Source organism: Eubalaena glacialis, chromosome 4, assembly GCF_028564815.1.
Source record: "Eubalaena glacialis isolate mEubGla1 chromosome 4, mEubGla1.1.hap2.+ XY, whole genome shotgun sequence".
Classification (NCBI taxonomy): Eukaryota; Metazoa; Chordata; class Mammalia; order Artiodactyla; family Balaenidae; genus Eubalaena; species Eubalaena glacialis.
The window spans coordinates 185,000,124-185,022,163 of record NC_083719.1 but is presented as its reverse complement, the minus strand read 5'-3'; the positions used below and the strand labels follow the sequence as shown (position 1 = coordinate 185,022,163).

The 22,040-nt window shown below is 63.2% G+C and overlaps 1 protein-coding gene across 5 annotated transcripts in view; it reads left to right on the top strand.

Moving 5' to 3' along the window:
- PIP5K1C (phosphatidylinositol-4-phosphate 5-kinase type 1 gamma) overlaps window positions 1-22,040 on the top strand; it is a 59,641-nt gene that overhangs the window by 27,908 nt on the left and 9,693 nt on the right. For 3 of the 5 annotated variants that reach the window (XR_009700883.1, XM_061190742.1, XM_061190741.1), the window contains exons 3-15: window positions 1,124-1,216; window positions 3,055-3,185; window positions 4,048-4,165; window positions 9,337-9,489; window positions 10,805-11,104; window positions 11,860-12,065; window positions 13,790-13,873; window positions 15,507-15,555; window positions 17,431-17,515; window positions 19,211-19,392; window positions 20,132-20,270; window positions 20,361-20,393; window positions 21,557-21,661. Coding sequence is in view for 4 of the 5 variants with exons in the window: in XM_061190742.1 (XP_061046725.1) it covers window positions 1,124-1,216; window positions 3,055-3,185; window positions 4,048-4,165; window positions 9,337-9,489; window positions 10,805-11,104; window positions 11,860-12,065; window positions 13,790-13,873; window positions 15,507-15,555; window positions 17,431-17,515; window positions 19,211-19,392; window positions 20,132-20,270; window positions 20,361-20,393; window positions 21,557-21,661 (1,678 nt within the window). In the remaining variant the exon portion in view is untranslated. The remainder of the gene's footprint in view (window positions 1-1,123; window positions 1,217-3,054; window positions 3,186-4,047; window positions 4,166-9,336; window positions 9,490-10,804; window positions 11,105-11,859; window positions 12,066-13,789; window positions 13,874-15,506; window positions 15,556-17,430; window positions 17,516-19,210; window positions 19,393-20,131; window positions 20,271-20,360; window positions 20,394-21,556; window positions 21,662-22,040) is intronic. The other 2 variants (XM_061190744.1, XM_061190743.1) reach the window with 1 other exon arrangement.

Here is a 22,040-nt window from a genome sequence, read left to right as displayed (position 1 = left end):
GACGGCGCCCCCACAACCCCACGCGCCTGTCCGGGTCCCTCCAGTCCTGTCCGCTCCCGTGAGCCCCGGGCGCCCAGTCCCTGGTCAGTTTCCGGTCACTCCTGGAGGCCGCCTGTGGGGGCATCTGTGAGCCCTGTTGTCCAAGGAGCCGCGGACAGCGGGTTAGAGGCAGCTCAGGTGCACAGGAGCCCCGCCCCGCCCGGGTGTCCGCCTTCCCTCCCAGCCAGGCTCCTCTCCCAGGACGCCGCTGGGCACTCAGGTTCTTCTTAGGCAAGCTTTGTCCACCTGCTGGGGGCCTGGAGGGCATCCAGGCCGCAGGCAGTGGGGAGCCAGCGAGGGGTGCGGAGCAGGGCTGGCAACTAACGTTCCCTGAGCGGAGCCCGCCCCCTGGTGGCCAGCGTGCTGAACAGGCTGGTCTGAGCCCTTCAAGTGGCGGCAGGTGCTTCTTAAATATCCGTGACCTGTGGAGCCCCGGCCCTGAGCTGGCATCTGTGTCCCTCCAGGCCCCACTGCCCCATCCACCATCCTCCCCCTGTGATGTCACACACGGGGGCCAACGGCTTCCACACGACTTTGCTGGGATGCCACATGTGTCCCCTGGAGCTGGCAGGAGCCAGCCTGCTCCCAGGCCTGCGGGACTTCTTCCCTCAGGGAGGAGATGCTGTTTGCAGTCATTCCAGCCCAGAGGGTCTCACCTGGCCATGTCTGGGGGCGTCTGTGGTTGTCACAACTGGGGGGCTCCTGGCAGCGAGTGGGGCGGGCCAGGGATGCTGCTCTACACCCCACAGCGCCCAGGACGCCCCCTTCACAGAGTGACTAGCCCCAAGTCAGCAGTGCCAGGCGGGGGGAGACCCTGAAATTGGGGCTCTTCTCTCCCCGCCTGCAGAGGGCCGGGGCTGCCGACCTGCCTGCTTTCTAGAGGAGCCGGCGGTCCTGGTCTGGGGGTGGCCCCCCCGGGCGTGGAGCCCAAGTGCCCTGCAGCCCGCTCCCAGCGGCCCCCGCCCTGGGCTCCAGCTGGGCACGGCGACGAAGCCCCTTTCTTGGCAGGATTTCCAGAGCATTCTGGCCCCTGCAGCAGTGCCTCATTGCCAGTTTTGAACACTTCCTGTTTCCTCTTCTCCAGGCCCCATTGATGACTGGACAACCAGGCCCTGGCCACGGGAAGAAGCTGGGTCATCGGGGTGTGGACGCATCCGGCGAAACCACCTACAAGAAGGTTCCTGCTCCGCCCTCCGCCGGTGGGGGTGGGACAAGGGGTCCTCTTGGGTACACAGGGCCCTGAAGGTCGGGTGTGGGCTGCGGCCGTAAGTGGCTGGAGACTAGGTGGCTGGAGACAGTTCCTCTTGGTTGCCGGCAGGTGCTCTGAGGCTGCACCACCTGCCAGGCTCCTTGAGTCACCTGTGGCCTTGGGCGTGACCTTGGGCAAGAGGAAATCACAGCTCCCTCCCTTCCCTCTGAAAGTGGGGCTGAGGAGAGGAGGGTTCGGGCCGGGGATGTGAGAGGCAACCCTGGGCCCCGCTGCCTCTGGTCCCCCTCTCCCCCCGCCTTGCTGTGCCTCCTAAAATACCAGCTTTGCTGGGAGCCAGTGCGTGCAGGCTATGAGTCACCCTTCTGAAGTGTTCAGTTAGGTGGTTTCTAGAGTATTCAGAGCTGTACAGCCATCGCCACGGTCAACTTTAAAACATTTCTCTTAACCTCCAAGAGAAACCCCGTACCCATTAGCCTCCTCCACCCCCTCCCCAGCCCCCGACAACCAGGAACCCACTCTCTGTCCCTGTGGATCTGCCTGTTCTGGACGTTTGCCATCAGTGGACTCACACACCGTGGGTCCTTCTGTGTCTGGCTTCTCTCACTGAGCATCGTGTTCTGAGGGTCCGTCCGCGTGGTAGCGAGTGTCAGGGCTTCTCTCCTTTTCACGGCTGAGTGATGCTCCCGTGTGTGGAGGGAACCATTTTGTGTATCCACCGTCTGTCGATGGACACCTGGGTTGTTTCCACTTTTTGGCTATTGTGAGTAGTGCTGCTGTGAAGGTTTGTGTACAGGATTTCGCGTGGACGGTGCTTCTCCCTCTGGGCTGCACACCTAGGAGTGGAACCGCGGAGTCCCATGAGAGCCATATGTAACCCAGTGGAGGAGCTGCCAGACTCTGTCCACGGCGGCTGCCCTTTTTTCCATTCTCAGCAGCCCAGCACAGGGGCTCCACTGTCTGGTCCTCCGTGGTGCTTGTTGTCTGTCCGTCTGGTTCTGTCCCTCCCAGCACGTGGGAAGCGGGTCTCACTGTGTCCAGATTTGCATCTTCCTGGTGGCTGGTGGTGCTCCGCACCTTCTCCTGTGCTTGTTGACTGTCTGCGTATCTTCTCTGGAGAACTGTGTTCAGTCAGTAGCATCTTGAGGGAGTGGCTCGCGGGGGGCTTCAGGAGGAGAGGCGGGTGCCGGGGAAGGGCTTGCTCCTGCAGTGGGGGTGCTGGGGACCAGAGTCAGTGACTTGGGGGCCGAGGTGTCTTTCCTCAGTGGTGGGCGCGTTGCTTAGGGCTCACAGTGACAGTAACATGAACGGCGGTGCTGACAGACGGACAGGCAGCTGGTGCTTCTCCAGTGTGGGCGGGCATGAGGGTGGCCCCGGGAGGGCTGACGCTGTTACCTCCATCCCTGACCGGGGTGGGGACCAAGGAATAGAGAGGCAGAGCCCCTCGAAGGTGGACAGATGGAACCCTGGTCTCGGAAGTGCAGCCTGGGCACCGCTGTGTTTTGTGCCCTCCCCCCAAAGGAAACCCTGGCAAAATCCCCCAAAGACCCCTGCTGCGTTGGGGCAGTTTTGCGATGTGGGAACCTTCTAGAAGCTGGAGAGAAAACAGGCCTTGGGGCCGCGCCAGGTGGTGTTGGCGTCTCAGCCAGGCCACTTCCTTGCTGTGTGGTTGTGCAGGCTGAGCGGCAGGCCAGATGCCGCCCCCCCCCATCCCAAGGGGGCCTCCCATCTTGCTTCTCACCCTGGCGGCCGAGGGGTGGGCCAGGGACCGGCCCCGGGGGTCTTGATGTGGCTGGGTTTCTCCGCAGACCACGTCCTCCACCCTGAAGGGGGCCATCCAGCTGGGCATTGGCTACACCGTGGGCAACCTGAGCTCCAAGCCGGAGCGCGACGTGCTCATGCAGGACTTCTACGTGGTGGAGAGCATTTTCTTCCCCAGGTACCCGGCCCGGCCCGCGGGGGCGGCTCCCGTGCCTTCAGCAGCTTGCCCTGCTCGCAGACAGCGGTGATAGGAAATAGTCTTCCCGTTCTCTCAGTTCCTTTCTCTGCCAAAAATAGCACTGACCCCTCCTGGGGTCTCCTGGCTTTGAGGTCCAACCCTGTGTCAGGATTTTAGTTTGTTGCTGAATCACAGGGACGCAATATAATGGTGACTTTTAAAAATAGGGAAAGACAGAAGTTCGTTGTTTCTCATATATGTGTGTGTGTGTGTGTGCGCCTGCGCGCGACACACTCACACACACTGATAGTCGGTCTAGGGCTGGTCAGGTGGCTCCATGATGTTGAGGGGCCCGGATTCCTTCTGGTTTCTCCAGCATCTTCAATATGCTGCTTTACTTACCAGTGGCCCCCGGGGGCTGTCTAGGCTCCTGCCATCACACCTGCATTCCAACAGCAGGAAGGAGGAGAAGGGGAGCACATGCCCCTGCCCTTTAAGGGCATGACCAGGAAAGGACCCACATCATTGCTCCTCCACTCACAGGGGATTGGCTGAGCACAGCCCCCTGACCACACCTGGCTGTGGGCGAGGCTGGCAGTGGTCTTATTCTGGGCAGCCATGTGTACACCCAACGCTGTGGGCTCTGTTGCTGATGAAGGGAGGGTGGTTGTTGGGGGACAGCCCGAGGCTGGCCATGGCCCTTTGTCCCATCGGGAGCCCCGTGTTGCTTTTTGGATTGGCTCTTTGGGGACCTTGGGGCCGAGCCTGGGCCTGGGCAGGCAGGCTGGCGGGCCGTCAGTGGGTGAGGGGAGAGCACACGAGCCGCCGTCCCTCACAGACCTCCCCCCTGCTTCCTCTGCAGTGAAGGCAGCAACCTCACCCCCGCCCATCACTTCCAGGACTTCAGGTTCAAGACCTACGCGCCCGTCGCCTTCCGCTACTTCCGGGAGCTCTTTGGGATCCGGCCGGATGACTACTTGGTGAGTGTGTCCTCGGCTGCTGCTGCGTCCCCAGGCCCCCGGCTCCAGCCCAGGCTCGCTGGCTCGGATCACCACCTGTTTGTTGCCTCTTGGTCTCTGTGGGGCAGGAACGTGGGTGCAGCGTCGCCAGGCTCCCTGCTCAGTTTGTAGTCGGGGTGGGCCGGACTCGGTCCTCGCTGGCTGTTGGCTGGGCCGTCTGTTCCTTCCAGACGTTACAGTCTCCCGTGCGCTCATCCTGGAGGGACTGTCCCGTCACCGGCCATGCTTGTGCTCCTGGCCACCAGCCTGGACTCTGTCCTCCCGGCTCCGGTGTGGTTTTAGTCTCTCAAGTTAGAAAAACCAAAACCTAGGCCAGACCCTCTGACCTCGCATCCATGGTCAGGACTCGTCCAGATGGGGCTTCACGGCAGCAGCGTCTGGGTCATCGGCCAGAGTCTCCACTTCAGAAGGTCCGGCTGGTCTGTTCCAGGCCCGCCTGGTCACACGTTGTGACTTTGCACGTGGAGGCCTCGGCGTCTGCGCAGACGCCCGCGTCTGACCTCCCAGCACCTGCCGTCCCCGGGGAGGCCCGATCCGTGGGTCTGGGGGCCTTGACTGTGTTCCGCCTGCTCCCGTTCGGGTCTTAATCTGTGGGAAAGCTGCGCCCTCAGCCGGGGCCACATCCTTCTGGAGGCCCAGCGTTTGCTCCGGCCGGGGACACATGTGACCTGGGGCTCTCCAGCTCTGCCCGGTCAGTGCCCAGAAGTCACCAGGTCCCACGTGGCCTCTCCCATCCCAGCCCTGGGAAGAGCTTCCCCCGTCTGCGAGCCCCGCGGCGCGCGGAGGAGCATTTCGTTTGCAGCCTGCTGGTTCTACAGCAGAAAGGACGCCGGTTACCCAGATTCTGTGTTATCATGTTACCGGGCAGGGAAACCTACGGCCTTGTTCACAGTCGGGGAGAAGTGGCCTCGGTGTCCATTAGCAGGGAGTGGACAGTGGAACTGCCACGTCCACAGAGGCGGGCCACGGAGACGGCTGGGGCCTGATCTCGAACTTGATAAGCAAAGTGCAGGGACCTCAGACGTCTGAGGTCACCTGGCCCCACCTTGGCGACCTTCAACTTCATTCTCCCTGCTCTTCCCAGAAGGGGAGTGTTCTCGTTTCTCCCTAACCTCCACTCCCACCAACACCGCCAGGGACAGGCAGGCAGCAGCCCTGCGGCCTCCAACATAGGCCACGGAGGGAGCGTGAGCCTGGAATGGCAGCAGGAGGGCGGAGATGGCCTGGGTGTTCTGGGCCATGCGGCCCTGGCGGGCTGGAAACTCGCTGGAAGGTTCAGACCTGAGGCGTGTCCATCCTGGACCCAAGGGGGGTGGGGGGGTGCTGCAGACAGGGCCTCGGGGAGCCTGCTGGGGTCGGCCGTCGGGGAGCGAGCTGGGAAATGCGGCAAGGAAATGGGTGCCGTGTGGAGGGCAAGCGGAGCCCCTCAGCCTGCGGGCCGGGTCGCTCCGAGCTGCAGGAGTGAAGCCCACGCGGCGGGGCAGGGATGGACCGGGCGCCCGGACTGTCCCCAGCCTCCCTCACCAGCTCTGCCTCCTCCGGGGTTCCCCTCTCCTCCACGGTCACGACCTCGGCCCCTGGCTGCCGGCCGCCCCCAGCCCCAGCTACAGGCACCAGGCCCGAGTTTTCTTGTGCATAGTCACTCTCACCCCTTGTGAGACCCCTGCGCTCTCCTGGGGTTAAATGTCATTTAATCTCAGCTCAGGACAGCAGGGCATGGTGGGGGCGGGCTGTTTCCTGAATCGGGGGTTGTCTGCCCGTGACCCCATCCTGACGGTGGGTTACCTGGCTCAGGAGCCCCTACTTGTTGCCCGCCTGCCCCTCAGCAGCGGTGCCCAGTGAGGCCCAAGACCCAAGGCCCCGACCAAGCTGCTCCCCAGGGCAGCTGCTGTCAGCCATCTGGTTCCAGAACTTTCTCCGCCCGTAGATTTATCCTGTACAGAGCTGGACACGTCCCTTCTGCTGGGTTTTCCACTCGACGTCCCTGCTCTCCTGCAGGGTGCTTTGCTGCAGTCTGTGCTCAAAGGTGCCCGGCGGTGGCTGCGGGCCCATGCCTGGCAGAGCGCGAGGAGGACGGGGCACCTGGGCGGGGCCTCTGTGCTGTGGATGTTTGTGGCTAGTGGCTGCGGGCGGAGCGGGGATGGACAATGGCTGTGGCCGCAGCTGCACGTCCTTCGCCCCCGTACGAGCCTTCCCTCAGCGGCTCTTGCTCCCATGGCCAGCCCTGCTGGGGGTCCTGCCAAACCCTGCTGTCGGATGCATCGGAATCTGGCCACTCCTCACCCTCCACTGATGCCCCTGGCCAGCCCCCGCCCCGCCCACCTGGGCACCCCGTCAGGCTCACACCCCCAAAGTCCAGAGGCGCCTCTTAAGACACAGATCACACCATGTCACTCCCTAGCTGTCCCCGCACTCGGAATAAAGGTCGGCCTCCTTGGTTCCCTTCCCAACCGAACTCCGCTGCACCATCCCCATTGCCACCCGCCCCCCACCCCGGCCTCCTCCCTTTGCTGTCCTCCACCAGCTGCACGCGCTCAGGGCCTTCGCACAGGCTCGGTCACGTTCTTTTGCTCGATGTTGGCTCTTCGGGAGACACGCTTCCTGGCCACCCGGCCACCGTAGCTGCCTCCAGCACGTCTGCCTTTCAACCACGGGATGTTTCTCTGTGCCCTTTGTCATCATCTGACACACTGTGTTTTACTTTATTTATCTGTTTGGCTTCAACAAGAATGTCAGCTCCAGGGCTTCCCTGGTGGCGCAGTGGTTAAGAACCCGCCTGGCAATGCAGGGGACACGGGTTAGAGCCCTGGGCCAGGAAGATCCCACATGCTGCAGAGCAACTAAACCCGTGCGCCACAACTACTGAGCCTGCACTCTAGAGCCCGTGAGCCACAAGTACTGAAGCCCGTGCGCCACAACTACTGAGCCCGCGAGCCTAGAGCCCCTGCTCCGCAACAAGAGAAGCCACCGCGATGAGAAGCCCGTGCACCACAATGAAGAGTAGCCCCTGCTCACCACAACTAGAGAAAGCCCGCGCACAGCAGAAGACCCAACACAGCCAAAACTAAAAATAAAATAAATTAAAAAAAAAAAAAAGAATGTCAGCTCCAAGAGCCAAGGAGCCTGTTTTGTTTACTGCTGTGTCCCCGGTGCCAAGACTGGGCTTCAGAATCCCTGGCGGGAGGACTGACTGTCCCCCCGCTGCTCCAGGAGAGATGCCCGAAGTGTTAGTGCCTCACTCGGGGTGGCCCCCGCCTGGGCCCTTGAGTGACAGTGAAGAACACAGCCCCAGCTGACCCACAGCAGACACAGTGTAAGTGCTGTCTGGGGACTGCTTGTTAGCATATCCTGACTGTGCTGACTGCCGTATGAGCTGGCTTCTGCCTCCATCACAGTGAGTGGGGGCAATAAAACTGCCGGCTCCCACCTCTCAAGGCTGAGGTCAGGCACCAGCAGACCAGGGGGTACATGGAAATACGCTTGGGTGTCAGGTAGTACTGAGAAAGTGGCAGTTGGCTTTTGGTCTAGGGACCGAGGAAGGCCCCTCTCCTCCCTTGGGCCTGAGTCTGCCTCCGCTGGTGCTCCTGAGAGTCAGTAATACGTGAGAAACAGGAGCACTGGGAACAGCATGCATCAGTCAGCACGGAGCAGATTATGCTGGGTAAGAAACAGACCCCTGCATCCGTGTGGCCTAAAATGACAGTGGTGTGTGTCTTGCTCACACTCTGTGTCCGCCCTGGGTTGGCTGGGGGCTGTGCTCATCACTGGCACACCCAGGCTGACGAAGCAGCTCCCACCCCAAACGTCTGGTCTCCGTGGCAGAGGGAGAGTTCTGGAAGGCTCACAGCAGCATTTAAATCTTCCAGCCTGGGGACGACGCACCACTTGTGCTCACGGTTCACTGGCCAGTGCTCGTCAGACAGCCTCACCCGACCCCGGAGAAGCCAGGCAGTGCAGTCCTGCTCCGTGCCCGGAAGGGGTGATGGTGGGTGGGATCCAGGGCTGGCTGTCAGTGGGCTCTGAGGAGCCCTGGAAGTGGGCTCCAGCTTGTGAGCACCCCCGCACCTAGTGCTTGTGGACGCAGGGTAGCCTTTGGCTCAGGGGCCTGGACATCCAGGGGCAGCTGTGGCGTCAGGCGTAGTTGGATCCAGGAGCTGGGCCGAGTGCAGTGGGGTCCTGTGTCTGTCTCCCTGCTTTTCTCTGTGGATAGGAAAGGGGGCCCATCCTCCACGCTTTGTATACCAGCGGTACTCAATTAGGATTTGGGGGGTGCAAGGGACAGAAAACCTGACCCAGACAGCCTCAACCCCAAAAAGTACTTCATTGACTCAGCTGAAAAGGCCTGCAGGCCTTGCTTTTCATTCATTTGCTTAACAATTGAGCATCTACTCTGTGCCAGGCACTGAAGTATGTGCTGGGGACCCCTCTTGTTATGTGAACAAAATCAGGTAGACATTCCTGTCTCCCTAGAACTTACTATCTAATGGTGTGGAGGGGGTGCGCGGGGACGTTGGGCAGTGATCGCGGAGGTGGAACGTGGGTGTCAGGGACTAGGAGGTGGGGAAGAGAGGTGGGAAGGGCCGGGGTGTCCGGGGGCCGGGGTGGGGCTGCTCACCAGGCACGCAGCTGCTGTTTTTGCCGTTCCCGGTGCCCGGCTTCCACCCCCAAGGTCACCACGTGGTCTAGTGCGGCTGCGGGATTCCAGGTGGGAAGGAGAGAGGGGTGCAGACGAGAGGTGCGCCAGCTCCTGCCACCCGTTTAGAAAGCCTCTCCCAAGTCCCACACGGCAGCCTGTGCTTACGGCTCACAGGCCAGAGCTGACCGTCGTGGCTGCAGGGAGGCTGGGAGGCGAGTCGTGGCCAGGTGTGTCGGCTCCCCATACGGCCAGGTGTCTGTCCCTCACAGGAGAGGCAACACACTCTAGTGGGTCAGCACTGAGGCTGCAGGCTTAGCCCGGGCTCAAATCCTTGCTGTGTGGCCTTGGGCGAGACCGTCCCCCTCTCCAAGCCTCAGTGGCTTTGTCTGTAAAATGGAGCTGATGGTGACCAGTTTCGGGGTTGCCCGCCAGCCCCTGGGCCCGCGGGGGGTGGGGGTTGGTGAGCACCCCACCCACTCGCTGCCCCCCTTTTCAGTACTCGCTGTGCAATGAGCCGCTCATCGAGCTGTCCAACCCCGGTGCCAGCGGCTCCCTGTTCTACGTCACCAGCGACGATGAGTTCATCATCAAGACGGTGATGCACAAGGAGGCTGAGTTCCTGCAGAAGCTGCTGCCCGGCTACTACATGGTGGGAGCGCCGTGCCCCTCCAGCCCCAGCGCCCCCGACCTCACACCCTCCTCCTCCCTCTGCCCGAGGAGCCCTGGGCACTAGTCTCCCTACACCGGCACTACCCGCCCCCCCGGGCACCGGCACCTCCCTCCCCCCCCACACACCCCCCCCCCGCGGCACCCCCCCCCGGGCACCATCCCCTCCAGGCAGGCCTCGACATGCCGTCCTGGGTCACTGAGCCTCACCCGCAGGACCCCCTCACGTGGCGAGCAGGAACAGCCATCTGGGCCCTGTTGGCCATCCCCCCAACCCACTGCCCTGAGTCCTGGGTCCTAGAAATCATGGCTTCGCGCCTCGTGTCTCAACACCCGGTGACTCAGAGAGGCGCTGGGGAGGTGGGCCTGGCTGCCAGCTGGCATTTGGGCCGCTGGGCGGGGGTGGGAGCAGGAGCCTCAGACTTCCTGGCCCGCAGTAGCCGGGGGTCCTGATACACACACAGATGGGGGCGGGGGCAGAGGCCCCGGGCAGCTCTGCACAGTTTGTGACCCATCTCTCCCTGTGGGGTGCACCACCCACCCCAGCCGTGTATGATCTTGGGTGAGACCCCCGGCTCCCCTAGATCAGGGGGTCAGCAAACTTCTTCTGTAAGGAGCCAGATAGTAAACATCTTCAGCTTTGTGAGTGACAGCCTCTGTCTCCACGGCTCAGCTCTGCTGTTGCAGCGAGAAAGCTGCCACAGACAAGGCGAGAGCAAGTAGCCATGGCCGAGTGCCAGTAAAACTTCTTTTGTGGACACTGACGTGAGCATTTCACATAATTTTCACATGTCACAGGACACTGTTTTTCTTTTAGTTTTTTAACAGCGTAAAACCATTCTTAGCTTCTGACTGTACAAAGACAAGTGGCCTGGATTTGGCCCTCGGGCCGGAGTTTGCTGACCCCTGCCCTGGACACGCCTGGAGGCCGTGCCCGCCATCCCCCCAGTTTGGGCTGGGGAGGTGGGACACCTGGGTCTGACCTGGTGGGAAGCCAGGCCCAGACACCTCGGGAGCATCCCCTGGGGCCCTTTATGGAAAGGCTGTCTCTCGCTGGGCCTGGCTCTGTAGAAACAGATCCTCCTGGCTCTTCCAGGTGGGGTGATGGGGAACTCATCTGGCTGGCTGTACAGTCACGGTGCTGGGGGCGTGGAGAGAGGAATGAGCCTGGGAGAGGTGGTCAGGGTGGGCTTCCTGAGGAGGTGGCCTCTGGCCTGAGATTTTTGGGGCAGACAGGGTGCCGCGCAGGGTGCGGGCACAGCTCCCGGCGTCATCTCCGCTGGCCCTCTCCCCCCCAGAACCTCAACCAGAACCCGCGGACGCTGCTGCCCAAGTTCTACGGGCTGTACTGTGTGCAGTCGGGCGGGAAGAACATCCGCGTGGTGGTGATGAACAACGTGCTGCCGCGCGTGGTCAAGATGCACCTCAAGTTCGACCTCAAGGGCTCCACGTACAAGCGGCGGGCCAGCAAGAAGGAGAAGGAAAAGAGCATCCCCACCTACAAAGACCTGGACTTCATCCAGGACATGCCTGAGGGGCTCATGCTCGATGCCGACACCTTCTCTGCGCTCGTCAAGACGCTGCAGCGCGACTGCCTGGTGAGGGGCCGGGCCGGAGCCGTGATTATGGGGCCTCTGTCTCTGAGCCCCGGTTTTCCCACCTGTAAAGCGGGGACGCAGTGTGAGCCCGAGATACGCGCTCCCTCCCTGCCCCAGCCCCACCTCAGGCTGCGTTCCTGCTGCCCAACAAAGCCCCAGGAGCAGCCTGGCGTATTCAGGGAGGGCCCTCACCTCACAGTGCACCTCACATCAGGCCCGTGCGGGCTCCGAGCTGCCTTCCTCCACGGGCAGGTGCTTCTTAAGAAAAAAGAACGCCCGCCAGGCTCTTCGCAGGCCTTGCAACTGCAGTCCACCGTGCCCCCCTCGGCCTCAGAGGCGAGGATACGGAGGCCTGGCGGGGCTCAGGCCAGGCCTGGGTCCTCCAGGGTCCCCTCTGCACCCCGGCTCCCAGACCCCTTTGGAAGCTCGACACAGACTCCCCAGAAAACCACCAGACACCTCAGGGCCCCACGGCTTCCAAGAGCCCACCCCCCCCAGGGCCCGGGTGTCCACGTCCTGCACCTCGGGGCCTGGAGCAGGAGTGGCGTCCAGTGAACCGGGCTCCTGAACCAGGGCCAGGGCAGCCTGGCCTCGAGTCAGAAGCTGCGCCCCAGGCCCACCGCTGGGGTCCCCAGTGGGATGAGGACGGGGCCTCCCACCTGGCTGTGGGGACTGAGTGGACACAGACGCAGGTGGGGGCGGGGTATGGGGGGCGGGGGGCAGCTGGCGCCTCCCCCTGACCCCTGGCCCCGCAGGTGCTGGAGAGCTTCAAGATCATGGACTACAGCCTGCTCCTGGGCGTGCACAACATCGACCAGCAGGAGCGTGAGCGGCAGGCCGAGGGCGCCCAGAGCACCGCTGACGAGAAGCGGCCGCTGGGCCAGAAGGCGCTCTACTCCACGGCCATGGAGTCCATCCAGGGCGGGGCCGCGCGCGGGGAGGCCATCGAGACGGACGACACGTAGGTGGCGGGGCTCGGGGGCTTCCCGCTCTCGTCTCTGCCCCGGCCCCCTTGCCAGGCGAGAAGCGGGCGGGGGGAGTCGTGAGGAGGGTGAGAGGGATACGACCGAGTCCAGGGTCTGGCCTGTTCCTGGTTTGTTAACCGCACAGCAGCGCCCACCCGTCCCCCAGCCCCCCGCGCCCCGAGGGGTGGACGGCGGACACACAGCTGCGGCCAGGTGTTCTGACCAGGGCATCCAGATCAGTCAGTAGACGGAGGTCATTGGCCATCCCTGTGGGAAGCACAGATCCCCTTCCCTCCCGCTGGACCCCAGGGTGGGTTAAAGCGCCACCGTAGGCAGCAAAGCTGGAAAGGTGTTGAAAGACAGCCCCGGAGAAGGTGGAAACAGCTGTGGATGAGGGACCCTTTCATAGCAAGATACCAAACCCGGGACCCACCAGGGGCAGGGCTGAGAACGGTCCTTCCCTGGCAATGCCAGGCGGCAGTGAGGGGTGACCGGGTCCAGAGAGGAGTGCGTCCCCCGACCCCACCCACCCAGCCGACCTGGTCCTGCCCTGGGGGCTTGGGCGCGGTCGCAGACATACGGGGTAGCCCTACCGCCCACCCTGTGCTTCTCACATTCAGGGTCGGGTCACTTTCTCTGGGGCATCCTGGGCACTGTGGTGGGTGGGGCAGCATCCCTGCCCTCCAGTCGTGACAACCACACGTCCCCAGACAGCATCACTGTCCCCTGGGGACAGAGCCGCCCCAGATGGAAACCGCTGCTGTGGACAGGTGTCACGATTGTCCCCTCATCACCAGGCACTGACCATACCGGGAACCGGCGGCACCCTCCACTTCCGGACGCTGTTCAGTCCTTGGGGCGTAGGGGGCCCCGGAGGAGGAGGGTGGCATCCCCCTGTCTTCAGTTGGGAAAAGGAGGCTCAGAGGTGGGGGTAGCCGTCAGGGTGCAACAGCTGGCTGGGGGACGGGCCGAGGCTTGACCCCGGCCTGGCCACCACACTGGGCCGCCAGCTGAAGGGCCCTGACCGGGCTGAGGCTGGGGGGACACGAGCTGGCCCGGAGCTCAGCCGTCTGGCGTTTGTAGGGTTGGTGCCAGGCCAGGCGAGATGGCAGGGCGTGCAGGTGAGCTCGGGTGTGGAGTGTGGCTGGCAGAGCCTCTGGGGCCCTGATGACTGCAGGACAGCTGCTGCATCGTGCGACCTCACTAAGTGCGCCGGGCAGGCTCGGCCTGGGCTGCGTGAGGCCATTAACTCCCCAGGCTGCACCGGGAAGCCTGGTCCTGCCCGGGAGCCTGCGCGCACGTGCGGGCAGGTGTGCGTGTGCCTACGCGTGTGCAAGTTCCGCATGTGCACGTGTGGGTGGGTGTGCGCACATAGGGGTCTCGTGGCCGGGACCCCTCTGTACCTTGTGGCCTCCACCTTGGACTCGGTGAGCTGGCCGGGAGAGCTGCTCGACCCCTCACCAGGATGGGGTTCCCAGGTGCCTGGACACCCTCTGAGGGTCCAGCCAGGCTGCCACCTACAGGGAGCGTGTGGCTCCTCAAGCCCCAGGCCCCATCAGTCCTGCTTGCGTCTCCCTCCATCTCTGTCTCCGCAAGTCCCAGACCAGGCCCAGGGCCCCAGGCTCGGGGCTCCAGGCCACCTCCAGCCTGTGCCCCTGACAGGCGGGCCCGCCCCTAGGGCAGCTCTGCAGGTGCTGATACTCTCGACCTCTTTCCCCAGGATGGGCGGGATCCCCGCTGTGAACGGCCGCGGGGAGCGGCTTCTGCTACACATTGGTATCATCGACATCCTGCAGTCCTACAGGTGGGTGCCCGCCCCCAATCCTGCGGTCCTCCAGGTGGGAGCCCGCGCCCCCTCCAGCCTGCGGTCCTACGGGTGGGTGCCTGCCCCCGCCCTGTCTCCCCACTCCCCAGTGAGAGCCCGGTCAGGGCCAGGTCAGGGCCAGTGCAGGGCTGGGTGGTGGGTGAGGTGTCGCCAGCTGACTGACTGTGGGCCCTGCCGTGTGCCAAGTGCTGGGCTGAACAGAGCAAGATGGAAACACCCTGTGGCTGGGAAGCACAACATCTCTGGAAGGTTCCTACACTTCCAGAAATAAATGCTCACAGCCGGTGCCACGTGCCGTGTGGTCTCGAGTGTGGACATGAGCGTGGTGTAGCCGAAGGAACAGACGCCCTTGGGTGACGGGGAGCTCCGTTACCCGTGCCTTGTGCTTTGCACGCTTACAGCAGTGAGCGTCTCTTACTTGTTAGTTTTTTTTTTTTTTTTAAAGAATTTATTTATTTAATTAATTAATTTATTTATGCCTGTGTTGGGTCTTCGTTTCTATGCGAGGGCTTTCTCTAGTTGCGGAGAGCGGGGGCCACTCTTCATCGCGATGCGCGGGCCTCTCACTATCGCGGCCTCTCTTGTTGCGGAGCGCAGGCTCCAGACGGGCAGGCTCAGTCATTGTGGCTCACGGGCCCAGCTGCTCCGCGGCATGTGGGATCCTCCCGGACCAGGGCTCGAACCCGTGTCCCCTGCATTGGCAGGCAGACTCTCAAGCACTGCGCCACCAGGGAAGCCCCTACTTGTTAGTGTTGTACCGCAGGAGTTACGCACATGCACCACACACAGTCCAGGCATGACAGGCAGGTTGTGGCCGTGGCGGTCCCCCTTTCCCATCCACACCCCACCCCGTGCCGGGAACTCCACTTGGCGTTGGGTGACTTCTCTGCCTGCCGGTCACCTCTTGCCCATCAGACTGCTGACGTCTGCAGCCTGTTTCCTCACCTGAGGGCTGACCCCGCCCCCTGCAGGCGTCTCCTTCCCGTTTGGAGCAGGAGCAGGCAGCTTTCCGAGCAGCAAGCCAGGGTTTCTGCAGAGGCCCTGGGTGGGGCGAGGGGAGCGGGACAGCACGGGGCAGGCAGCCACACGCTCACCCCGGGGCAGAGGTGTGTGCCAAAGGAGGGGCTCCTTCCCCCTGCAGCCTAGAGGTGTCCAGGAAGGCTGCCCGGAGGAGGCAACATTCTCCCCAGCCCCGGTGTCGGGCGGGGCCTAGCTGGGGGTCATGGCGCAGGGCACTCACTCCAGCAGCGAGGGGCCGGGCTCAGCCTGGCCCGTGGGAGAGAGGAAGGGTGGTCTCTGTCCCCCACGGGGGGCTATGCACCACGACCTTTCCACTGCCGCCCCCAGAGCATGTGGTGGGAGCAGCCAGCAGGCGGGGGGGCGGGGGGGTCAAGGGGGCAGGAAAGGGGAGGTGGCCTCTGGCTGATGCAACAGGTGGCCTCGTTCCTCTAGACCAGGGCTCCTCTACCCCCTTGATGCCAGGAACACTCCCACCCGTGCCAACCACAAACGTCCCTAGACACCACCAGTGTCCCCTGGGACGGGCTTGCCCAGACGAGAACCCCTGGACCTGAAGGTTTGGCTGACGTCCTGGGCGTTTTCTTCTCTGCAGGTTCATCAAGAAGCTGGAACACACCTGGAAGGCTCTCGTCCACGATGGGGTGAGCATCGTTTGTTCATTCATTCCGTCCATCTGTCCACAAACCCACTGACCGTCTCCCTGGGCCAGGCACAGGTGCTAAAGAGCTGAGAGATGCGTCCCCCTTTCTGGAGCCAGTCATGGGCCAAGGGGTCAGGGCTGAGATGAGGAAGCAAGGCAGCTGCAGGATCCTCAACGAGGGGTCCGAGCCATCCGTGAGGGGTACAGGAAGGCTTCCTGGAGCGGGTCGGGGGGCCCCAAGCTGAGTGGGAAGGATTCCCAAGGACAGGCTGACCCGGAAAGTCAGGGGCCGGCCAGGCAGAGAGCATTCTGAAAATGTGTGATGTGGAGGGCGTCTTGGGCCCCAGCTGCGCCCCTGGGGCAATACTGCACAACTCTGACTCCTGCTGCCCCATGGGGGTGGGGCCTGCTTAGACGGACCGGCTCAGTTATTTGAGAAAAGCTTGAAATTCGTGTTTTCCTGTGAGCGCAGCCAACCCGTGAACACTTGCAGTGAATTACTTCAAAGTGTAAAAGACTGTGAGGACCAAGAGTTGGGGCTAAACAGAGCCTGCCTGTGGGCCCAAGGCAGCCCGCGCACCCCTGGTCCAGCTGTGGACCCTCAGGCGGAGGCCTCTCCTCCCACGGGCCCCCCGGCCCCCCGCAGGCCAGTTCTCACTCAAGTGCTAAGGACTGTGTGTGCCTGCAGTCTGTAAAATCCAGGGTCCTAACAAGCCCGCCCACCACTCAGGGTTTGGAGGGTCTGGGGGAGCTTCCGGAATAAGCGCTGAGAAGGTCCAGGTTGCAGCTGGGCGGCCGCAACCCCTGTCAGAGGATTTGAGTCGACTCCCCAGGAGCCTCAAATGTCAATGGAAGTAACCATCCAGGTGTGAGCAACCTGGGGCCAGTAGGATGGCCCTTAGTGTTGGAGGCCAGGTTCTTCCTGTGTGTTGCCGCACACCCCCAGGCGTTGTCCTCGGGCCCCTGGCCCCAGCCGGAGGGAGGGGCGCCCTTCCTTTCAGGGCGGAGAGACTCTTCCGTTAGCTCAGCTCATCTCAGCTCGCCAGCCATCGGCCAGAACGTGGTCACGTGGCCATGTGGCCACGCCTCCGCGCAGGCGAGGAGAGTACAGCGTTCGTTGTGGGAGGCCACGTGTCCAGATGGGTTCTGTTACGTTACAGCGGGGGGAGGACACCGGGCGGTGTCTGGGGACGTCTGTGGTGGTCACACTGGGGGGCTCCTGGCATCGAGTGGGTGGGGACCAGGGATGCTGCTCCGCACCCCATAGTGCCCAGGACGGCCCCCAGAGTACGACCGGCCTGCTGTCAGCCGTGCTGGGGAGACTGCCGTAGCAGGAGGAGACTGGATCCCGGGGACAGCAAGGGTGTCCGTCCAGGGGCCCAGCCCGTATCGCACCCCGACCGTGTGCCGGGCTCCCTGCCTCACGGACATCCCGTCCCTACGTCCTGGCGAGCCCGGCAGCCTCCAGTCTCCCCGTGGCACAGATGAGGAGCAGTGCGTGGCCAGGGCCGCCCTCACCTGAGTGCAGGACGCCGTGCCTGCCTGCCCCGAGGACACCAGCCTCCCTCTGTTGCAGGGACAGGCCTGCAACCCAACTTTCGAAGCCGGCTCGGGCCGCGCTCTCCCCGACCCTTGCTTTAGAGATTCTTTCCGGTTTCTTGATTTTGATACTTACCTGTTTACCTCTTTGAAACATGGTTCAAAAAGTTAAAATTACAGATGCGGTTATTAGGAAACCACCTCCCTGCTTCCCCGTCCCTACCTGCTCCTTGGGTCCCCTCCCCACAGAGGTTACATCCCGCCCCTGACACGGGAGCCCCCATGGGGCCGCAGCGCTCACCCCTGCCTGCCCTCGGGCCCCTACTTCCCTTCCCAGGACACCATCTCTGTCCACCGGCCCAGCTTCTACGCCGAGCGCTTCTTCAAGTTCATGAGCAACACGGTCTTCCGGAAGAACTCCTGTGAGTGCCCAGGCCCTCTGGGTGGGGGCGTGGAGGGAGGAGGGTGGAAGGTCAAGGGCAGGGTAAACCTGGAGCGCTGGTCCTGTGTTCGGCCAGCCTTGGGCCTCAGGCGGGGACTTGGTCCAGGGAACAGGGCAGTCGGGGTGGCCCCTCTGGGATACGGCACGGGGCCTGGCGCCCGCCCAGTCCCCATCCTGCTCTTCCTCATCCTTCCCGCGCAACCTCGAGCAAGTGACGCCCCCTCCGCACCTCAGTTTCCCCATCTGTACAGAGCCAGGAGGGGGAGGTGTTCACGCACGCCATCAGTGGGGAAGCACCGTTGCCAAGGAAACGGGACCTTGCCACACGGAAACGGCCGGTCATCAGCCAAACTGGGCGTCGTCGGGGAGGGCACAGGGCGAGCGTGGTGGCCCCAGCCCATGGTGGCCTCTGGAGGTCCGATGTCCGTGCTGGACCTCCGGAGTCACAGACCCTGCTGCACCCCAGGCCGGACCCCACATGGGGCCTGAAGGGGTCTTTCTCCCTACGTGTCTGTCATCGGCCCCCCCAACCCCTCACCCACCCCCAAAAGGCAGGGTGCTCGTTCACTCTGGTCGCTCCATGTCCCCAGCATCCAGCCCGGGACCTGGCACACAGTAGGTGCTCAGTAAGCGTCTGTGGGCGTGGGGATGGTCTTGGTGTGCGCCTTACTGTCCAGACCTTGCGCTCCACGGGGGCTCCACGCAGGCAGTGGGAAGGGGCAGGCCCAGTGTCTGGCCCTCAGCTGGGGGGCCGCCCTCCCTGCCTGGGCCAGACGTGTGCGGGCCGCGAGCCGGTGCCGGTCGCCTGCAGCTGGCTCTTGGCACAGCTCCACGTTCTGTGACATCTAGTTGTACGCTGAAGTTGACTGTGGAGGGAATGTTTACACCATGGAAATCGGCAAATACCACAAACCCAGCATCTGTCCCCAGAGAGCCGGTTGTTAACCTTTACCAGCACACCTCTTCCTGGAACCGTCTCAGGGCGCTGTTCCCACTGTGGTCCAGGGAATTCGCCGGCCTCCAGGCACTGGATGGCTGTGCCTAAGGCAAACCGAGCGCCTACTGTATGCGGGAGCTAAGCTCGCCATGCTGGGGGCAGAGGTCACAGGGGCCGCTGGGAGAGGGTGGTGACAGGTCCTGACGGGGCGCAGAGGGCATCCCGGGGTTTACCCGCCTCCCCTGACCCTGATGTTGCAGACGAGGACTTGGGGGCCCCGAGAGCTGAGCTGCGTTCCCCAGGCCATGCAGCCTGCATGGGAGCCAGACCCTTAGTGCTGAGCCCCACTGTCCCAGGCCCTTGACTTCCATGTCAGCGGCGGGGCCGTGGCCGGGTGGGCTGGGACACAGTGGGTGAGGCCCCAAAGTGCTTGGTAAATGTTGGCAGCTGCTGGTCTGCTGCTGTTTCTGGGGGCTGGGGTGGGAGTGCTGGGTCCCCGGGGGCTCGTCCCATGTCTCTTGATGGGCAGGACAGGTACCTGGGGCTCCCGGCACCTCCCGAGGCAAGCCGGGTGGAAAGCAGGGCAGGCTTTCTCCACCAAGAGTGAAGAGCACTGGGGGACAGGCTGGAGGCGGGGCGGGGTGGGGGCAACCAGGCTTTTGTACAACGGAGGCACCGGGGGCTGCAGGGCCCGGCCTTGGTGCTGCCACCCAAGCACTAACTGCCCTCCCTCTGCAGCCCTCAAGTCCTCGCCGTCCAAGAAGGGCCGCGGTGCCTTGCTGGCCGTCAAGCCCCTGGGGCCCACTGCCGCCTTCTCGGCCAGCCAGATCCCCAGCGAGCGGGAGGACGCGCAGTACGACCTGCGGGGGGCCCGCAGCTACCCCACGCTGGAGGACGAAGGTGAGCAGGCGGGCCGGGAGGTAAGGGGGCCCCTGGGGCAGGCGTCATCCCTGTGGGGCTGAGAAGGGAGGGGCTCAGGGAGCAACAGCAGCAGTCCAACAGGAGGAAGGGGCCCCTGCAGCTGGGAAGTGGGGAGCAGCTGGGACGGGGCCCCCGGAAGAGCCACAGCGAAGGTTGAGCATAGAATTTGCCTCCCCGCCCATCCCCCCCCCAACCCACGCCCCAGAGGTGACAGGCTCCCTTCACATCAGAGGTGCACAGAGACCTGGAGGGATGAAGTGCTTGATGGGGTTGGGCCTGATGTTCTGGAAGGTCCCTCCTGTCCCCTGGGTCAGAGATTCCAGGCAGGGAGGGGCTGGTGGAAGAGCATCAAGGAAGGGAGAAGGTGCCTGTGCAAGAGGCCCTGGGGTGGGACCTGGCCTAGCCTGTTGTGTCGGAGGAACAGCGAGGAGCCTGTGTGTCTGGAGCAGAGGGGGAGAGGGGGAGAGGGGGAGAGGGCAGGTGAGGCCTGTGGAGCAGGACCCCCTGTGGGCTGAAGGGAGGGGTTCGGATTTTAGTTTGAGAGCAGTGGGAAGCTACTGGAAGGCCTTATGCCAGGGGGAAGCTGGAGCACATCTGCCCACTTAAAGCTGGCAGGGACGACAGTGTGGGGTGGCAGGTGGGAGTGGGGGGCATGGGTGGTGGAGGGTGAGCCGAGTTGTAGGTGGAGCCCAGAGGCCTCCCAGGCCCCCGCAAGTGCCCACCCGCTCCTCGCCACAGGCCGGCCAGACCTCCTGCCCTGCACACCGCCTTCTTTTGAGGAGGCCACCACCGCCTCCATTGCCACGACCCTGTCCTCCACGTCCCTCTCCATCCCGGAGCGGTCCCCCTCGGAGACATCAGAGCAGCCGCGGTACAGGTGAGCAGACCAGCCGTGTCCCTCCGCGGGGGGCTGCGCGTGGGCGGGGCCTCGCCCCACTTCTCCCACCTGCTTGTGGTCTCTCTGCAGGCGGCGCACGCAGTCCTCCGGACAGGATGGCCGGTGAGCTGAGACCCCAGCCCTCTCCCTCTCCCCCCCAGCCCCCGCCACCGCCCACCCGCCCCAGTCCCTCCTCCGCTTTCCCCACCCAGAGCCCTTCATCTCTGACCGCTCCTTTCTGGGCACAGATTCAAGTCAGGCTCTAGAACCGCATAGAATCTCAGGTCATTTTGTGTCTGTCTCCCACCTGGGTGCCCAGAGGACCCTGCTCCCACACCTGCCTGTTGGTTCTTCTTTCTCTTTTTATTAATATTTTTATTCTAAGAGATACAAAAAGGAAAATAGTTAAGATGTTTCCCCCTGCCCCATGCCTGCTCCCCTCTCTGGGAGCAACCCCCCGGACGGATTTTTTGTCTCCTTCCGGAGATATCTGTGAATATACAAGCAGACACACATTCGGGCCTGTCTCTCCTCGCATTTTGAGCAGCGTGCACTCTGGGCGGCACACTGCCCTTTACTCTGCCACCTACCAGCAGAAGGTCGCCTGTCTGAGCAGGTGGCGCGTGTGCTGGTTGCCATCCCTCTGATGGGCCATGGACACTTGGGTTGTTCCCAGTTGTTTGATCTTGTAACAGGACTGCAATGAAGAGGGCATTTCTGTAATTAGTTGTTTTGGGATAATTGCTGCCAGTTGAAAAAAAGTCATGGTACAAAACATCTTTGGTGCAAAGTGCATCCCCCTCTGTCCAGCGACCTGCTCTGACATCAGCCACCATTTTACTCCCTGGTGTTGCCATCCAGAGATTCTGCACGCCTGGATGCTGGAATGTTCTGACCCACCTACACCATGGGTCTCAGCCTAGAACCCCAGAACCACCTCACCCCCTAGTCCAGGCCCCAGGCAGGTGCCTAGCTGCCCCCAGGGGGTGGGCAGGATCCAGGCCACCATTCACTCATTATGCCTCTGCTGGTGCCAGAGTCACAGGATAGCCCCAGGTGGACCCTTGCAGCCCCCAGGCGGGCATGACGGCCAGAGGGACCAGGTGCGAGCTGGGCTGGCTCAGGGCCCTGGTCTGATGGTGCGCGGAGACAGCACCTCGTGGAGGCTTCCAGCTTGTTACCGGGACTGGAAATTGGCACCGGCCTGGAGCTCAGTTGGTGCTCCTGGGGGGGGGGGGGGGTGCGGTGAGGAGGGAAACTGAGGCGCGGCTTCCCGTTGCCTCCAGGCCCCAGGAGGAGGCGCATGCGGAGGAGGACCTGCAGCAGATCACGGTGCAGGTGGAGCCCGCGTGCAGCGTGGAAATCGTGGTCCCCAAAGAGGAGGATGCGGGGTGAGTGGCCCCTGAGGCCCTGCGGTCCCGTTACCTGGTTCCTGCTTTCCCGTTCTGCTCTGGCCCCATTGGTCGAGCGTGGTCACGTGGCCAGCTGGCCGCGGGGCAGGCTGGGAAAAGTAGTCCGCAAGCTGGGGGCGGGAATGAGGCTTCCGGGGAGTGAGGCGTCGCGGGGAAGGGGGCGCGTGATGCCGGGAGCAGCGGGGGTTTTGCACTCGGGGAAGGATCGCCTCCTCCAGGGCTCAGAGCCGCCCTGTCATCTGAGGTCACTTTCCCTCCCACCCTTCCTGTCTTCGCCCTCTTAGCTTTGCCGGGGCTTAGAAGATAGCGACTTACAAGCTTTTCAAAGAACCGGTTCGGGACTTAGTTACCTTTTCCC